Genomic DNA, 18,849 nt, shown 5'->3' with positions numbered 1-18,849 from the left:
ATCCATTTTGCTTTTTCAATGAAAACAAATCAAAGAATGAACAATGAAAATATATTTTCTGTGATATTTGTTTACATTATTTTGACAATTAGCTGCCTGGGTGTCCTGTAAATTTGTTGTACAGCTAACCAATAAGTTAATTAGTTTCTGTTATATGTGTATTTTAAATGTTTAATGTTGATTTGAAGGTCACAGCACAAGGAATTTGCACTTAGTTGAGGAATTTGTTTAGTTCACTGCAAATTACTACTTTTATATGGGATCACAAAAAATAGGGAAAAATGTTAGGAAATTGCCGTCTCCGCTTTTCTGTCCCGGCAAGTAATAGAGGATAAGCAAGTATTTCAATAAGTCACTCAGCCTATATTGTTAATTCAAAGAAAAATTACTAGGCCTGAAATTTATCTAAGAACATATATAGGAAAAACCAACCGGCAGTCTTCACCAAAATATATATAAATATGGTTAGTGAATTATTAATCGGTTTTTTTTATTATTATTTCAATTGTCTTTTTTCAAAATTTAACTACTTTTATGTGTTTGTTTTCATGCAGTTCGCACGGAATTTGTATATGATATGTATAGTTTATAATAATTTTGTTCGTGAATAACTTTCCGGCCCAGCAGTTTTTCACCCACTTTAATATATAACGAAAATATCCAGCAGAGAGTGTTACTTGCCGGCAGATAAAATATGTACAACTATGTGTAAACACACGAACTAAAGCCAAATAAAAGTCTAATTAAGAAGTTGATAACTAGTTGATAGCTGCATGGGAATCGTGTTGGATTTATGGCTCACAAATAGGTGAGCAGATCGGCCAGTCGAGGGAGATAAAGATCTGGCTGGGGCAGCCGGCCTTTTTCCCGCTGGACATCAGAGAGATTATTGTAACGACCAGTGCCCACCAGAAGCGATAACATGCCACAATTACTGGCAAAGCCGACATCTATTTTGAGGCTACGGAAGATGAGGGAAACTCATTAGAAGAACCTTCAAAAGATGCGTTAATCCTGCTTACCAGTCACCAATCATAAGCGTTCGTTCTGTTTGCAACTCCCCGGACTTGATGAGGGGCTCAAGGACCAATGGATTTGGCTTGCCCATCTCGAGGGCTTCACGCTCGGAACACGCCTCAATTCCGGCCACAAAGGCCCCAGTGCCGGGGATACAGAACGCAGGATACTTGTGCACGGCATCCCGGTTGGTCACAAGGAAAGCAGACTCGGGATTGCTGCATAGAATGTGACAGGCACGGGCCATCTTGCAATAGCTAAAGTACTCATCCCAGCCAACCACCACGGCACCAACATCCTTGGCCGCCTTAGGGTTTCCAAACTCGCGAGCCACAAAGTCCGGCCATTTGTCGCCCAGAGCCAGTTCCTCCGTTCCCCCGGCTCCATAGCTGTCGATTCCGTGCTGCCTTAATTCCCGTTCGATGGCCGCATTGCCCACCACATAGACCTTGTGACGGGTCTTATCGAACTCCGGACTCTCAACCAGATAGTCGGCAATGGCCGCCGTGGGCGATATGATGTGTCGGACGCTGGGTAAATCGAATCCGAGGCGCTGGGAGCGCTCAAAGAGCTCCTGGCGCGTCTTTAGTCCATTGTTGGTTATCAGGTAGACTTTTTTGCCCCAGCGATGCTGCAGGGCATTCAGCACATCCGGAGCACCCTCAATGGCCGTGTCATCCTGCCAAATGGTGCCTGTGTGACAAATGGATATTTAATTTGCTGAGTTATTTAAGAATTTCGAGCAATAAAAACAATAAATTAATTCTTTAAAAGATCCCGTCTTAAGCATTTTAATTTTTTCATGACATATCAAGATATTAATTTAATCCTAAAAAACAATTTAGGTTCATTTATAATTTTAAAAATCTACCAATTCTTTATTTTGGTTATATATTTATGGTTATGATCTGTTTAACTTAAGTACGATTCTGTTAAAAATCTACATCCCTTCATTAACTCTTTATTAATAATAATTAAAACAAACATATAATTTGAGATTGAAATTTATTATATTATAAACTAATAAATATACAAAACCGTCAGTTATAGATGTTTTTACATGTTCTATGTACACGTCAAAATGACCTTTTTAAAAAAGTGCTAATCGAAAAATAGCAATTATAAGTTAATTATTATGACTACAATTTTCGGAAAAAAACTTCAAAAACAGGTAACTATTTATTATCTTATCCAAAACAAAAACTAGCATGACATCGACATTATCTTCTTCAAATTTAAATCGTTTAATTTTTATTACAAACCTTAAGAACCGTGATCGCATAAGCTCTTCCCTCACCCATGTAATCTACTACTGATATTGGACACAGCGACAACTCTGACAAAAGCTCTCAACGGTGCTCGTACTCTTTACCGCTCTCTGTGGCACCTTTGCCGCCCTTCAAACTCACCGTCGCCATCGCAGAGAATCGTGTCGAAACTTTGGAGCCACTCGCTCACCTGCTCCCCGGATAAGTCCGTCAAGTTGATAGCACTGCCTCTGGACATTCTGCTCCGTAGACCGCTCTGCGAAAAGTTTGCGACTCGACTAAATCGGCGACAGACTGGCTGATTCCAACTCACGATGATTGGAAAGAATCTGCTATCTCCCTTGCGCACAAAGCTCGCTCCGGAAAATGAATTGAGACGGGCATATCGATTAAGTCGTCCGTCTGACAAAATGCTTCTGAATTTATTTAAATATTTTGTTCTGTGGTATAAATTGTACTATAAATTTTCGTTAGGTATTTGTAATTTTTCCTGTCTATTGCCGGTGATTGTAACTACTATACAAACACATGTCCATACTACATACTGATTACTGATTAGTAACCCAGATCAAAATGGCTTCCCTGCCAGGCTGTCCAGAATCGATGGCAGCAAATCCCCCAACTTGGGCAGGTACACGTCTGGTATGAGCTTCTTGTCCTCGGGATTTTTACTCAGCTTCCACTGTTCCACATCCTTCAGCTGATGAATGCCGGAACCCACAAGCAGAGTCTGGAATCCACAATTGTAGCCAAGGAGGATGTCCGTATTGGCCCGATCTCCGATCATCAAAGTCCGCGTAGGATCGATCTTCTTCTCTGTGATCAAAGCCTCACAAATGGCCGGATTGGGTTTTCCAATCACTACCGGATCCCGTTCGGCACAAGTTTGAATGGCCCGTACAAAGCTTCCGCTGCCAGGCACTATCATATTGGGCATAGGGAATCGCTCATCCGTATTGGTGGCCACGAAAAGGCACTCTGGATCGTTCAGGTAAGAGGCAGCCTTCATCATCTTGGGGAAACTGAAGTGTTCATCGAAGCCTACGACCACTGCTCCGATGTCCGCATCCAGTTTTAAATGCTCCGCCATGAACTCAGCCAGCGATCCCTTCATGGGCTCCGGTCCCACCTGGGTGTGCTGAATGCCGACGGCGTCCAGTTCCTTTGTGATTCCCTCGCTTCCGATCACATATACACGCTTATTAAAGTTCCGACGCTTGAGATACGCAGCTGTAGCGTGGGCAGTTGATATGATGCCATTCTCCTTAATGTGGAAGCCCAGCTCTACGCCTTTCTTCAGAAGTTCCGACCGGGTCTTTGTCGAGTTGTTTGTGCAAAAGTAAAAGGACTTTCCCATAGCCTTCAACTGGTTCATCACATCTGCCGAGCCTTCCAGGGCCTGGCCATAGATCCAGAGAACTCCTGTAATAAAACATAAGGGTATTAGTTCTGCTAGTCATGGGTTAATAAATCTTTAAACTAAATAAAAGTTTACATATCGCAACTTTAAATCTATTTTATTTGCTGAAGTGTTTAGGGAATGATTTGTAAAAAATGTAAGTCTTTTAAGTATTAAAAAATTAAAAAAAAACATTAGAAATGGAAAAATTTATATTTCTTGTTCCATCGATGAACAATATGTTCATAAATATATTATCTTTAAGAGGGTTAGAGCATTAAACTTCTTTTTTTTGTGTCAATCCTATTTAAAATTATGACTCAGAGGTTATGAGGGCATCCGAAAGTCGACTTCCCGCCATATCACGCACTTCACTCATTGACATTGAAATCTGCGACACAGCAACAAACACAGAAAACTATTCGGTTGCTGACGTACATATATTGGCCAGATAATATGGTATACACATATCTTTATGTAACGCAACTTCCTGGGAGGAATCCTTTTTGAGAAGGGAGTAGGGAGTACATCTTCTACCACCCACCATCCACCACCCACTTACCATCGCAGTCAGTAATTACTGAATCAAAACTCTGGAGCCACTCGGTCACCTTGGCGGAGGACAATTCCAGGAGATTGGTGCACGTCTGCTTATACATGCTTTTAACTACCTTTCGCGAACTGGTAGCAAAGTTAGAACTCATTTATGGTATTGCAATGACAGCTATCTTCTACACATCACTTTTAATTTATTAATTGGGTCTCGATTGCGAGGAACTCCCTGAGAAATAAAGCAGCTGTTGGCGCCTGTAAAAGCTATGTTACTATCTGACAGATGTCATAGACGCTGTTATGGCACCATGTTAAAGCTAACAGAGTGCTAACAAGTGTTTGGCGGCAAATTTGAAATTGAAAATCCGCTAAACACATAGCTTTAAAACGGTTCAATACTACGATATTACTGCAGCCCAGAAATTAATTGTAAAATATTCTTTTATAAATTGTACCAGAAAAATGTTTAACCTCATAAATTAATTAACTGACACGTTGATCATTTGTATGCTTGTTTATTATTGTTTTATGCGCCTAATCACTAAAATTAATTACTTATAGTACAGGCATTTTTATTTTGTTGAATCTCAGCTTTCTTTTGTGTTTTAAAACTTGCTGGAAGAACAAACCATTGCAGAAAAATATTTGAAATACTGACCCTACATATTACAAGGTTGATGGACAAATTAAAAAGGGTGCAAAAAAGCAGGCGTTTTGGGGCGTGGCGAGGGCTGGTTGTGGGTGTGTGTATGTAAAGGGAAGAGCTGGAATCGAGAGCGAAAACGTTTTGCGTTTTGTACCATAACTTGCGTTTAAATAAATCTCATTAAGCTAGCGCGAAAGAACGAAAATTGTTGGCTAATTACAGAAATAAACTATTTTACAGTTACGATAATGATAAATTAAAAACTAGTACACGAAACGTTATCGAGAAAATTGCATTTAGAGAACCGCTTCAGGTCCGTCTGCGTTTTTTTTGTTGGTTTTTTGTGTTGCCATCGGGGGTGCGTCTGCTGATAAGAGGTAATGAGCCAAGTCTATTTTGCTAAAGGATCCTGCCTAGAACTGCGACATTAGCAGGCTGTTTCCACCGCCGCCGCTCCCCACGCCCCCGCCTCCCCCACCGCCGCCACCCCCTGGGCCACCACTTGTGCCCAACACAGACCCAAGAAGACCTCCGCTCGACATCTGCTGTTGTTGCATGGGCATCTGCTGCTGCATCTGCATCGACGAGGAGAAACTATTCATGCCGCCAACAACGCCTGGTCCCATGCTGGCCCCTAGACTGGACAATCCAGGTCCAGGACCGCCGCCAAGCGATCCCAGACTGGTGGCGCCCATAACACCTGCTGCTCCGCCCAAGCCAGCTCCACCGGGAAGTAAACCCACGCCCGGCTCAGGACTCTGGTTCTTCTTTTTTCGTTTTTTCTCTTTTTTGCGCTTCTTGCGTTCCTTATCGTCCTCATGGCGCTTCTGTTTCTTGTGCTTCTTCTCGTAAGTCTCCAGGCCGGCCGAATCTACAAGATTGAAATCATTGGGTTATTTGGGGTTTACGTTTAAGGCGAGATTACAGCCATCTTACCCAGCATAGTGGATTCCTGTCCCGTGGTCACGCCGTCTTTGTGTTTGTGCTTTTTATGTTTGTTTTTGTGTTTTCTCGCAGGTGTGACATATGTGGTTCGATACTGTTCCGGTAGCTGAAAGGAAAATAGGAATTTAATTAATCGGTAAAATGTAAATGTGGAAAAACATGACAAATTTAAGATTTCGAAAAAAATGATCCCAAATTTATAGGTTAACTCATTATTTCACATTTAATAATTTTTTGAGATTTAAGTACGATTTTATCTCTGCAAACATTAAAAATATACATTTTTAAACTTTTTACAACATTAATTTTCAAAATTAATTTAACAACAAAACTTTAAGTTGAAAAGTATTTAGTTACCAAATAGTTACACATAAGCTAGTTAATTATACAAGGAAGGAAAAATCGAATTCATATTACGAAGTCAATAATGATTTATCAACGTTCGTAATTGATTGGGCTCAAACAATAAAAAATTTATCAATTAATTTGTTATCTGATTTGAAAACAAATTTAAACTTTTTCAGAGCAATGTGGAAACATTTTGATCATATTTCAAATAATATAAATGTTTCTTGATTATTAATATGTATATATTAATATGTTTTGATCAATTTTAAATTGACATCCTAATACACCAAGTGGTGTAAATACACAAAAATGGAAAGTTGAATGTAATTAAACATTAGATATTCGTAAAGCAGAGTAAATGAAGTAAAATATTAAGACCCACCGGTCCAGGATGCAGGCGGAACCCGGCCAGCTGCACGGGGGTCAGTGGGAGTAGCTCCTTGCCACCAATGGGCGGTTTTTCGATTACGCTCCGCAGCGTGCTGTTCTCGACGGGATGCGTGATAAGGTCGTTGATGCCGGGGATGTTCTGCAGAAACGAGGCCAGCGACTCTTTAAACTTCTTCTCCTTGAACTTTGTGAGTGTGTGGTGCAGTCCGTATTCGGTCATGAGATCCTTGTCGCCTGTGAGTTCCGCCTTAGCAGGCGGTTCCTTCATCGAGTAGAACGGCCCGGTGTGAATGATCGTGGGCGTCTTACCCAGCGATATAGTTGTTTTCAAGGTACCGGAAGAGTCCTGGCGTGCGACTACGGGGGATCGGCCGCCGCCATGGGGAGAGGACTTCGGGGAGTCCATCATGTTCCCGTAGTTGCTCATCATTTTGGAAATCTTGCGATTCTTGGCAGCTCACGTACACACTCGCACCGCACTCACACAGCCGCACACACTGGCACAGCAACGACAAGACAAGGCCAGCAGAAGGTATCGCCTGTAACGGCTCTCTGGCCACGCCAACCAAGCACACACACTGCAAAATGCGCCGCGGCTGCCCGGCACTTCGGCAAACTCCTATCTAGGCGAAAACTCAATAAATTGTCTGCTCTTGTGACGTTTTCTAACAGATTTCGGGGGCAAGTCTCGCCATCTTGTTGTGTCCGCGAACCAGTGTGACCGCATTGCGACAGCTAGCGAAAAACTGAGGCTGTCACGAAAACGCGATGCGAACGCGCTACAAAAATACCAAAAATGTGCTGAAAAATACCTCTACTGGCAAATACCAAGCAGGATTGCATTGTAAGTAATCGAATATAAAACCTTATCTGAATAAAATTAAAAATTAAATTAAATATTGTTTATTATATCAATCCATAAACTTAGATGTCTTTTTAGCAACACATACAAATACAATTTCTTAGTTTAAGACTACTTACTTTATTGTGGTGCCGTCTATTTTTTGCAAAACTTAGAGGGAGTCTCATTATCATAATAATTAAATTACTATAAACATTTTTTTTTAATAAAAAATTAGACAATGACTGTTTTTTTGATCTAAATAGTTGTTTACAAAAATCTTTGTCAGTGAAATTTGCACCTTCTATATATTAACAAGTAATCGCAATAAATCAGAGAGGAAATACTATCGATAACATTTGTCCATCATATGACCAATATCGAATGCGCATCGCCAGCCCTGCGACCGCTCCGAGCTCCACAACACGAAAAACAGTCGGAAAAACACATCAAATTAGTGTTGTGTTAGTAGTTAAATAACGATTATCCTCATAACTCGCCCGCACCAGCCATGCAGTCCACGCTTCGACATGTTGTGTCCGCAGTAGCCAAGGTAAAGATCGGACGATATTGTCAATTCCCCAAACACCTTTCGCCCCCCAAGTTATGCAATCTAACCTCACCGAAGGGTCGTGGGCAGGAAAAGCCTGGAATATGCACTTAGATCACTTGCAGTGCTCATATGATCGCATACTTGAATCACTGGCGTTTGGGGGATTTGTTTGGCCCCGTTTTCAAGGTCGCTAATTGGGCCAATTATCAGCTGATAGGCGGCCAGAGATTAGTACAAAATGCGTGCGCCTAGCGTGATAAATGATAAGGTTCCAGAACGTCTAGTAATCGGCTGTCTTTCCAGACTCCTCTGCGCACCAATGCCGCCATTCTGGGCGCCCTCAACGCTCGCTGTTACTCCAGCACCCACGAAGCCGACATTGTTGTGATCGGTTCCGGACCCGGTGGTTATGTGGCTGCCATCAAGGCCGCCCAGATGGGCATGAAGACGGTCAGCGTGGAAAAGGAGGCAACTCTGGGTGGCACCTGCCTGAATGTTGGCTGCATACCCTCAAAAGCGCTGCTGAACAACTCCCACTACTACCACATGGCCCACTCCGGTGATCTGGAGAGCCGTGGCATCAGCTGCGGCAACGTTAGTCTTGATCTGGAGAAGCTCATGGGTCAGAAGGTCAACGCAGTAAAGGCCCTGACCGGCGGCATTGCCATGCTTTTCAAGAAGAACAAGGTCACACAGCTGACGGGATTCGGCAGCATCGTTAACCCCAACGAGGTTCAGGTCAAGAAGTCCGACGGTTCCACAGAGACAGTCAAGACCAAGAACATCCTCATTGCCACCGGCTCGGAGGTTACACCCTTCCCAGGTATTGAAGTAAGTGTCAAATAAGATTTTACCACTGAATTTTTTTTTATAAACTATTTTACTATCCTTAACAGATCGATGAGGAGGTTATTGTGAGCAGCACTGGTGCTTTGAAACTGGCTAAGGTGCCTAAGCATCTAGTTGTTATTGGAGCTGGCGTCATTGGCCTGGAGCTAGGTTCGGTGTGGTCGCGTCTGGGCGCTGAGGTCACTGCCATCGAGTTCATGGACACGATCGGCGGCGTGGGCATCGATAACGAGGTCTCCAAGACCTTCCAGAAGGTGCTCACCAAACAGGGTCTGAAGTTCAAGTTGGGCACCAAGGTAACGGCTGCCTCCCGCAGCGGCGACAACGTCACCGTGTCGGTGGAGAACGCCAAGTCTGGAGAGAAGGAGGAGATCCAGTGCGATGCCCTGCTAGTAAGTGTGGGACGTCGTCCCTACACCGAGGGTCTGGGTTTGGAGGCCGTGGGCATTGTCAAGGACGACCGCGGCAGGATCCCCGTCAACGCCACCTTCCAGACCGTGGTGCCCAACATCTACGCCATCGGAGACTGCATCCACGGACCTATGTTGGCGCACAAGGCTGAGGATGAAGGTCTAATCACCATCGAAGGCATCAATGGTGGCCACGTGCATATCGACTACAACTGCGTACCCAGTGTGGTCTACACTCACCCCGAGGTTGCGTGGGTAGGCAAGAGCGAGGAGCAGCTGAAGCAAGAGGGTGTTGCCTACAAGGTTGGCAAGTTCCCGTTCTTGGCTAACTCGCGCGCCAAGACCAACAACGAGACGGACGGATTCGTCAAGGTCCTGGCTGACTCTGCCACCGACAAAATCCTGGGAACCCACATTATCGGACCCGCTGCCGGCGAGCTGATCAATGAGGCAGTGCTGGCCATGGAGTACGGAGCAGCTGCCGAAGACGTTGCCCGCGTCTGCCATGCGCATCCAGTAAGTATTCCCTCAAAAAGAAAAGCTTATATAATTCAAAAATCACTCTTCGTTCTTATCTGAAAGTTTCATAAGCATTGCTTGAGATTTTAATTAATTTAAATTACAAAAAGATTCAGCGATCTAATATACCGAAATCTCTTTTTTCAGACATGTGCCGAGGCTTTGCGTGAGGCTAATGTTGCGGCTGCTTTTGGAAAACCCATCAACTTCTAAGCACTTTCCCAAGCCTGCCAGCTTTTTGGAGAATTTTGCACCGCGTTTGAAATTTTTGAATAACCCCCTAAATCGAAAAATTATCCTGACAGCTGATACGACAGTCTCCACATAGTTGTAACTCTCAATGTAGGAACAGTAAAGTGGAAACTATAAATATTGGTAATAGCGCCAGGCGTTAATTGCAATGTAATATGTGTATTAAGATAGAATAAATACAACATAGTTTGAAAACTCGAAACCTAAGGCGTTCTATAGATTTCTCGTATTTCAAAGTCCTTAGATATTCTGGTATCATATAATAAAGCTGAAAGCTAAAGAAATGCTATATTTCATTTTATGTAGTAAACTCTGCGTGCATGCCCTTATTAATTTTATCTTAAATACTTTACAAATCTTTATTGTGGAATAAATTAAATTTTGCGTTTATCAGATCAAAAAATCACCTGATAAATTTAAATATATTGCCAATGTCATAAAATAGCTATTTTACATGAGTCTGTAAAAGATTCAGGCGGAAAAACCGCCAAGCCGTGTATCACTGTGATCAGCTGTCGCACCGGCTTTTCGAAAATCATCTGGCAACGCTCGCGGAGCACAGTGTCAAAATTTCTGGCGTTTGAAATAAATAGTTATTTTTTGGGATTGATTATTCAGTTTAGCACCGCATTATTCCAAACATTTTTTGCTTAAAGGTTTGGGGTACAAAATTCATAACTCATTGCAATGTTCCGACTTGGCAAGCTCCGTGGCAGCCTGTCTAAGGTTGCCAAAAATGAACCATCAGCTGTGCGGTTCCAAAGGCGCTGCATTCAGGCAAGGAGTTTCTTGCCGGGACTGGCCAGCCGGACTTCTGGAACGCCCTCGGCTACAGCCCAGGTTACCAGTGGTGGTAAACAGAACTCTCAGTCGCAGGTTCAGCCATCCGATAATGTCCCCAAAGATGTGAGTATATCCGCGGTATTGGTTTACATAACACACTGCAGCATTTATACCCTCACATCAGAATAACAGCCGATGGCCAAGGAAAATCTTTAGTGGCATCCAGCCGACAGGATCCCTGCATCTAGGTAATTACCTGGGCGCAGTGCGCAAGTGGGTGCAATTGCAGAATTCCCGTGACGATGTTACGGTCTGCATTGTAGACCTGCACTCCATCACAATGCCCCACAATCCGCCGCTACTGCGCGAGAACATTTTCACGATGGCCGCCACGTTACTTGCCTGCGGCATGGACCCCGCCAAAAGCACCATCTTTGTCCAGTCCGCCGTGGCTGAGCACGCCGAGTTCAATTGGATCCTCAGCTCGTTGACGACCATGCCGCGTTTGGCTCAACTGCCGCAGTTCCGGGAGAAGTCCCGCCTGCTAAAAGATGTCCCCCTGGGCTTGTACGTCTATCCGGTTCTTCAAGCAGCTGATATAATGCTCTACAAGTAAGTTTAATTACAAGCAGTAGCTTATTAGCCAGCCACACAACCCCGTTAGGCCCCAGGACAGTTCCTGTGTCAGGTTTTGGGTAACTTTTATATTGATATCCCATATTTTTTTTAGGGCCACCCATGTTCCTGTGGGAGCTGATCAAATACAGCACATCCAACTGGCCCAGCACTTGGCCAAAACTTACAATGGTCGATATGGCGAGACGTTCCCTGTGTGCCACGCCATTATCGAGGACGGTGATGCCTCCCGGGTGCTGTCCCTGCGTGATCCTTCCAAAAAGATGTCCAAATCGGAGGCCAATCCTAAGGCCACCATTAATTTGTGCGACTCTGCTGACCTTATTACGCAGAAGATAAAGAAAGCGGTCACAGACTTCACCTCGGACATTACTTACAATCCTGGCAAGCGCGCAGGCGTCAGTAACCTGGTTAACATACATTCCCAAGTTACGGGACAGTCCATTAAGACAGTGGTCGATGAGGCCGCCACCCTGGACACGGCGAAGTACAAAGACAGAGTGGCCGAGGCTGTGGTTGAACATTTGCGTCCGATCCGGGAGCAGATTCATCATCATATGACAAGGCGCAACGAAATGATCTATTTGCTGGAAGTGGGAGCGGAAAAGGCGCGTCAGCAAGCCCATCAGACGTTGAACGATGTGAAGCAACGTCTGGGATTGGGCACCAGTGTTAATATTCCGGCTGCCGTGCATGTGGCCCCGCTTTTACCTGTACCTGAAGTTTCCAAGACCTCGGCCAGCAGGCGAATGTCTGCAGCGAATGACGGCAGCGTCCACGAGCGTCACGAGCGAATGTATGGATTCGGGGATCAGCCAAGCGGCGGACCTGGTCAACCGACCACCGGGGAACTACCTGAGATGACAAAAGCGGCAGTTCCGCGAATGATCCGTCGTCCACCAGTCGTGCCCGCTCAATCTCTCCGCGTGGAGAAGCAGCCGGGCAGTACCCGGACACGTCACGTATTCCAGATGGACACATGCAATGCACCACATATTGGGTTCAAGGCCCCGCCGAAATTTGCGGCCAGCATGGTCACCGGAGGTCTATCGAAGACCATGCGACCGACTGTTAAACCTATATCTGGCTCCTTGGGATTCGGGCAGCACTCGCATGGTGGCTCTTACAAGAACAGCCAGAACGTTAACCCCAGTGCAGTGTCCACTATTGCCCGCGAAGTAAATGCTGCTAAGAAGCAGGAATTCAACTTAACCAACTCTGCCTTCTACACATCTGCCCTTGAATCATGTACGAGTTCCAAGCGCCCCAGTGAAACCACCACTTCCAAGGCTGGAGACAGTGAGTTTATCATTGTCGCAAACGATGAGGAGGAGCAGTCTTCCTCTGAGGAGCAACGCGAAGAGGTTGAGGATGAGGAGACTGTGGATCGGGAAAGTGAAACTACAGAGCGCAAAGCCACTGAAGCTACCAAAGTCGAGATTTAAGTCTAGGAAACATTGCAATTGTTATTAGTGTAGTACAAGTATACTTAGATAACATTTCTGTTAAATCTGCCGTTTTTATAATAATAGTAGACTGGAGAGGACTTGTCAATATTGAAAGATATGTCAATAATTTAAGAAGTATTTTAAACTGCAATTTGATGTATCTAAATCGAATGACAAATGTAAAACGAATAGCTACAATTATTGTTATATATAATTTTATATACACTATAAGAGCAATAATATGGTCCCTTAAAACGTAAAATCCCACGTTATTAAATGGATGGCTTGCTTAAAGTGCAAAATTATAAGCAAATATCGCCTTTAAATAAACTAAAACCATTGTTTAACATAAGAATATTCGTGTTTATTGCTTTCAGCAGTTTACTTATTGTACTGTTTGTAGTTTTTGGTATCCTATTTTACGGTATGAGGCTAAGTGCATGTGTAAATTACATAGGCGAGTATGTGGATGATGAGAATCGCGGGCTTCATTGCGTATCTTTCAGGCAAAATATTATATTATAAATGAATAGTTTAGGTAAATATCATTGTACACTTAGGATGTACTGTGCATCAATATCAGGGGCACTTCGTTGCTATATTTCGAGTTCTCCTGTCCGCCCAACAATGCAGTGTTGCTGCAATCCCGCATCATGGCAATGGAATTGTTGCGTTGCTCCCGCTGCCTTAATCGGCTATGACGGATACCGTAGGACAGAAATATGGCTAGTCCGATGGTGATCCAGATGCTAAAGCGCACCCAGGTGAGAATGTCCAGTTTGATCATCAGATAAATGTTAATCAAAATGGAAATTCCAGGTAACCAGGGCACCAATGGTACCTTGAACGACAACTTCACACCCGAGGTTGGCTGCCGCGAAATAACAAAGAGAAGCAGTACCAGAGGAATAGTGCCCAGCACTAGTTTAATGCCATCGAAGGACGTCACGTTGACCACATCCTCTTCGAACTTGGTAAGTATCTGAGAGAAGACAACGCACCAAAGAGCTAGAAATAAAATGATTTGATTTTTTAAATTTAAGCCAGCCTTGAAATATATGAAACTTACAGAACAGAGTTACACTGTAGGTAACGATCCTTGACGTCTGTTTCGTGGGCACTGCCTGGCCATTTAGGTTAAATATGCGCCTCCAGAGGGCACATGGACGGTCTTCCTCAAGGACCATGGCACGTCCATTTCCTACACTGCGACTTTCCCTACGATCGTCTACTTCGTAGCGCAGCATAAGAACACAACTGGCCACCATAGAGTAAGCCAACAGAGTACCAATGGACATCATGTTCACGAGCTGGCTGAGGTTGAAAACCGCTGCCAGGATGCCAGTCAACAGACCCGTGATCATGGTTCCCTTGAAAGGAGTCTTGTACTTCTCGCTGATATCACCTAGGAATTTAAACAGCAACCCGTCGTTGGACATGGCGAAAACGATTCTTGGCAGCGGGAACATGGCTCCCATCATACTGGAGCACAGTCCGAACATCGCTCCAATACTGACCACGTACTCGGCCACATGCCAGCCGTTTATGCGAAAGACATGGGGCAAAGGTGCCTTCTCATCCTGTTCGAAATAGGGCAGCATCATGGTCAACACTGTGGACACTCCAAAGTAGGCCAGGAATATCATGGCCAGTGAGACAATCACAGCAAATGGAATAGACTTCTTGGGGTTCTTGGCCTCCTCTCCAGCTGTTGCAATGCAGTCAAATCCAATGAAGCCGTAGAAGCACACAGCAGCTCCCTTGATTATGCCCGAAACTCCGTAGGGCATAAATCCTCCGTTGCCATAACCCTCAGGTACCTCTGATTTTGGAATGGTCCAGTTGCTGCTGGATACTGAAAGCAGGCATTTTTTAATGAATATTTTAAATCACATAAAATGTATTATAACATTGTAGTAAAATGTTTGCAATGTTATTCTAATCGTTTAAAGCTTAAGTAAAAATTAAAAACTCACCCTTAAAAAGTCCAGCGATGATCACAAACAGCACTACACCTAGATTCAGCATGGTGAAGACATTGTTTACTCTGGTGGACTCCTTAGCTCCCACGGCAATAGCCAGGGAAAAGAGTATGGTAACCACAAACGCAAACAGATCGGGATAGGCCCCCATTCCATCGATGTTAAGGGGCATGTGGGTGCCCAGAAAACTGCTCATCGGATTTCCGCAAAGCTGATCGAGATAGGTGCTTAAACCCTTAACGACACTGGCAGAACCTAACCGAAGTCAATATTGGAAATTCAGAATTTGTTGGCAATTAAATCAAATCAATCAGAGAGACGGCGCCACTAATTGAAAACTAACCAATTGCGTATTCGAGAATGAGATTCCAGCCGATGATGAAGGCGATAAACTCGCCAATGGTCACATAGCTGTAGATATAAGCGGATCCCGCCTTGGGAACCCGTGCTCCAAATTCCGCATAGCATAGTCCGGCAAAGATTGAGGCAATGGCAGCGATGAGGAAACTGACGACCACTGCAGGACCGGCATATTGTTTGGACACTTCTCCAGCGAGGACATAGACACCAACGCCCAAAGTCGATCCAATTCCCAGGGCAGTGAGATCGAAGGCGGACAAGACCTTGGCCAATTTGGATTCATTCGAGTCCTCCAAGGGCTTCTTGCGTGTGAGCACGCGAAACGCATTCGTCACGCTCCAGCTGGGCATTCTGGAAAAAAGTTCATTAAACAATTATTATAATGGGTAAGTGTGCAATTGGGGCTTAGGGCTTCTGCTGATCCGTGCATTATAAATATAAAACGCCGTACTCTCGATGTTTACAGAACCGACATATTAACACGTTCGCAATTTGTGGAAAGTGCCTGTGGTAGGTGGGACAAGAAATTGTGCGGAGTTGGGTTTATGGACTGGGCCATAAGAAAATTAGTGGGCGTCCGTTAATGTGTGAATGTGGACAACGGCTTTATGACCGCCAAGTCGCGTCAAGCTGATCTAAATTGGAGTCTTGTGATCACCGGGAATCATCCCCGATGACTAAGTGGGGAAATCTGTTTTGTTTAATACCCCCAAGTATTAACTAAAGAAAAGTCTGAAAATTCATCTGCTTAAAAAATATGTTGATCTAGGGGTTAAAGAATTATTAAAAATAAAATTCTTTAAGATAGCTATAAATTTAATTGGCATTTTACTAGTGATAAGAAAGTAAACATAGATACAACTTTTTAAAATCAGTTTTATGAGTGTGAAATAAACACTTTGTTGACACTTAAAAAATCCCTGTTTTGGAAAAGTTTTTAATTCGAATCTTTGAAATTTCTTGACATTTCTGGAACACTATATTATATTTGAACCGGAGTTACTAAAGCTTAACACTTTCTCCTTACCTGATTTTTATTTAATCAAAAAAAAACTTTTCTGTTTTTATCACTTCAAATTGGTTTACTGGTTTTAAGATGGTATATATCACAAACCGCAAGCCATCCTTAAATCAATGTTAGAATCCAAGTTTCAATTATTTGAATAAGCAAATAAAGAATGTATCTGTATCTGGTTGCCACTTAATTGAGTATTAAAGAATCCACAATTCAGAATTTGATCGAGTTTCGTATGGCGCCGGAAAGCGTTTCACTTATTTCTGAGCGTTCGTCGAGCACGCCAGTGCCATTAAATAGCGAATCGGTTCTACGGTTCCGGGAGATCGTGGTGAATTGGAACCGGACAGAAGCTTTCGCATCCTCAGGTCGGACACCATTGTGGTGGAATCATGCCTCTGACGCTGCTAACGCTAATTGGTAACCGATCCCCTCCTACCCCGGCTGGGGAACTCTCGGTTTTAACGGATGACTTAGCAGGTCAACGGGCCAAGTTTACCACAAGCCCTAATGAATTGTCGCGTTCGATTAGCGGTTCAAATAGTTGAAACTTATTGCCGTTGTTAAATAAATGGATGAGCGACTAGGTAGTTGGATCCTTTGAAACACACGGCTTTCTTGCCAATTATAGTCTTTTTATATCTACTTGGATATTTTTTATTTAAAATATTAACATTAAAAACTTTATTTTTGGTATACTAATATTATTGACTTATGTTGATAAAAAGTGGATTAATATATATCATTTCATTTTATGAACTTGATATCTACTCTCTTAATGTTTTGATTTATTTATATGTGTATGTATGTACATACTTACATACATACATATGTATGTACAAGCAATTGTCGATAGGTTGGAAAAGTTTCTGTAGATAAGAGTTCGTAGGAAAAATAGTGTTCTTTGTTATATTTAAAAGAAAATATGTAAGAAAATTATAATTTTTTTGTGTGTTTCATATTCAGGTAGATATAAAAAAAGATTTGTTTGTTAAAATAATAAAAACCAAATTTGCACGTGATATAGGTGACGCCTAATTCGGTCTGATTGGAAATTTTTACGCGGCAAACGAAAAAGCAGCTGAAAGGTACATATGGATGTATATATGTATGTATGCATGAACATATGTTTTTGTTTAATAATCATTCCACCCCCCTGTAGAGTATTCTTGAGTTGAGGTGCTCTCACCCCTAAAATCTTTTGTTTTCATACGGGTCTACTAATTTAACTTTGTTTGAGCTTTTCATTGGCATTGCCGCGTGGAGTTTTGGCCATTGTTTATACGCAACTCAGCTGATTCAAAGTGATAGGTGCTATTCGCGTCGTGTGGCTGGGAGGTGGGTGCTAAACCGTGGCTAAAATTAGCCACCGCGTTTGATTGCATTTAACGCTAATTTTAGACACTTGTTGCATGCGTGTTCTTAAGGTTCCCTAACCCCCCACAGAACTCACCCATAGTACTCGGCGAACTCCTCCATTGTTGTCATTCGAATCGATTTGATTAAATTCAATTAATACTGTGCCGCTCATCAGTTTGCGTCCGCCTTCTGCTCTTCACATAACCGTTCTGCCGCAAACCATGTGTTTTGGTCTCTTGACTACCGGCCATAAAATCACATTTCCACGCAACACATTGCATCTGCCGTTCTCTCTCTGCCTCTCACAATTTTACACAGAAGTAGACATGAGGGGTCTAGCTTTGGTTCTCTTAAACAAAATGTACCAATATATTTATGTTTAAAAAATAGGATAGGTTAAGAAATATTTTGTCTTTAGATTAAAAACACATTATATGTAAATAGTTATTTTTTGATTCTATTAAATCTTTCCCCCATCTTACGCCCATGTCCGTCGCCTATTGGCCTTTTTCTGAGCGGGAGAGAAACCGGGTAGTCGACTTCTTCAAAACTCAGTGAACTAGATATGCTGACGATATTAATATACTCAACGAGGTGGACTGGCAGCCCTGCTTTCGCCGGTAAAAACTCAATACCCTCTCTCTTTGAGGTTCTCTTTGGGCCTTTGCTATTGTGCTTATTTCATAGCCACTTCAATTTCATCAGCCTTCGGATCAACCCTTAAATTTCTTAGACATTTTTTAAAGAAAAAATAAAGTTTTAAAATCCATGTTAATAAATTATATTTGTTTTTTATTTGGTAATTTCCACTTATGTACTTAAAAATAAAAAAAAAAGTTTGCTTAAGTTTTTAATTTGTTAGTAAAAAATATGTACATCTATAATAAATCCAAAGTTGCACCTAAATTGTATACCTTTGAAAATTAATTTATGATTTCAAAATTTCACAGAAATCACCAAATAGAAATTTATTATTTGTTTGCAATTAACGTCACATTTTCGTATGCTTATCAGTGGAGCAAAGATTCCACTGATTGAATGATTCATTGCCTCCTACATAGTCGTGTACATATGTACATATGTACATATGTATGCATCTAAACACATATAGACATACGTAAAGGAAATGACACATATGTTAAAATTTTCGGATTAAAGATTTACACGTGTCTACGTAAACATATGTAGGTATTCTTAAAACAGATTTATTCAAAGACATAATTAAACTTCTATATACATATATTAACATAAACTAACCGACTATGAGCTCAGTTCGA

The 18,849-nt window shown here is 42.6% G+C and overlaps 6 protein-coding genes across 7 annotated transcripts; 2 read left to right on the top strand and 4 right to left on the bottom strand.

Annotated features, from left to right (window-relative positions):
- Window positions 1-34: 34 nt before the first annotated feature.
- LOC108108614 (glycerol-3-phosphate phosphatase) lies at window positions 35-2,595 on the bottom strand. The gene is made up of 3 exons (XM_017216713.2): window positions 2,427-2,595; window positions 1,023-1,710; window positions 35-961 (listed from the first exon to the last, which is right to left on the bottom strand). Exons 1-3 carry the CDS (start codon window positions 2,521-2,523, stop codon window positions 799-801), a joined length of 948 nt encoding a protein of 315 aa, XP_017072202.1. The 5' UTR covers window positions 2,524-2,595; the 3' UTR covers window positions 35-798.
- A 75-nt stretch (window positions 2,596-2,670) lies between these two features.
- LOC108108613 (glycerol-3-phosphate phosphatase) lies at window positions 2,671-4,492 on the bottom strand. The gene is made up of 2 exons (XM_017216712.1): window positions 4,247-4,492; window positions 2,671-3,707 (listed from the first exon to the last, which is right to left on the bottom strand). Exons 1-2 carry the CDS (start codon window positions 4,386-4,388, stop codon window positions 2,854-2,856), a joined length of 996 nt encoding a protein of 331 aa, XP_017072201.1. The 5' UTR covers window positions 4,389-4,492; the 3' UTR covers window positions 2,671-2,853.
- Window positions 4,493-4,719: 227 nt separating this feature from the next.
- Window positions 4,720-7,292, bottom strand: LOC108108652 (mediator of RNA polymerase II transcription subunit 19). Its single transcript, XM_017216755.2, has 3 exons — window positions 6,558-7,292; window positions 5,819-5,933; window positions 4,720-5,753 (listed from the first exon to the last, which is right to left on the bottom strand). Exons 1-3 carry the CDS (start codon window positions 6,993-6,995, stop codon window positions 5,296-5,298), a joined length of 1,011 nt encoding a protein of 336 aa, XP_017072244.1. The 5' UTR covers window positions 6,996-7,292; the 3' UTR covers window positions 4,720-5,295.
- A 494-nt stretch (window positions 7,293-7,786) lies between these two features.
- On the top strand, window positions 7,787-10,191 carry LOC108108634 (dihydrolipoyl dehydrogenase, mitochondrial). Its single transcript, XM_017216735.2, has 4 exons — window positions 7,787-7,959; window positions 8,263-8,790; window positions 8,856-9,734; window positions 9,885-10,191. The coding sequence occupies exons 1-4, from the start codon at window positions 7,918-7,920 to the stop codon at window positions 9,948-9,950; spliced, it is 1,515 nt and encodes a 504-aa protein (XP_017072224.1). The 5' UTR covers window positions 7,787-7,917; the 3' UTR covers window positions 9,951-10,191.
- A 346-nt stretch (window positions 10,192-10,537) lies between these two features.
- On the top strand, window positions 10,538-13,208 carry LOC108108589 (tryptophan--tRNA ligase). Its single transcript, XM_017216683.1, has 3 exons — window positions 10,538-10,895; window positions 10,957-11,384; window positions 11,503-13,208. The coding sequence occupies exons 1-3, from the start codon at window positions 10,677-10,679 to the stop codon at window positions 12,851-12,853; spliced, it is 1,998 nt and encodes a 665-aa protein (XP_017072172.1). The 5' UTR covers window positions 10,538-10,676; the 3' UTR covers window positions 12,854-13,208.
- LOC108108590 (cationic amino acid transporter 2) lies at window positions 13,199-17,802 on the bottom strand. 2 transcript variants are annotated; one of them, XM_017216684.2, is made up of 5 exons: window positions 17,667-17,802; window positions 15,182-15,549; window positions 14,833-15,093; window positions 13,926-14,711; window positions 13,199-13,864 (listed from the first exon to the last, which is right to left on the bottom strand). In XM_017216684.2, exons 1-5 carry the CDS (start codon window positions 17,699-17,701, stop codon window positions 13,413-13,415), a joined length of 1,902 nt encoding a protein of 633 aa, XP_017072173.1. In that variant the 5' UTR covers window positions 17,702-17,802; the 3' UTR covers window positions 13,199-13,412. The 2 variants fall into 2 exon arrangements, with proteins under 2 accessions (XP_017072173.1, XP_017072174.1); XM_017216685.2 differs by lacking the exon at window positions 17,667-17,802 and adding an exon at window positions 16,226-16,243.
- Between the last annotated feature and the right edge of the window lie 1,047 nt (window positions 17,803-18,849).

The sequence above is a fragment of the Drosophila eugracilis genome, unplaced genomic scaffold (genome assembly GCF_018153835.1).
Source record: "Drosophila eugracilis isolate 14026-0451.02 unplaced genomic scaffold, ASM1815383v1 contig_2154, whole genome shotgun sequence".
Lineage (NCBI taxonomy): Eukaryota > Metazoa > Arthropoda > Insecta > Diptera > Drosophilidae > Drosophila > Drosophila eugracilis.
Note: the sequence above shows the minus strand (reverse complement) of the source record. Positions and strands in the feature narration are given on the sequence as shown.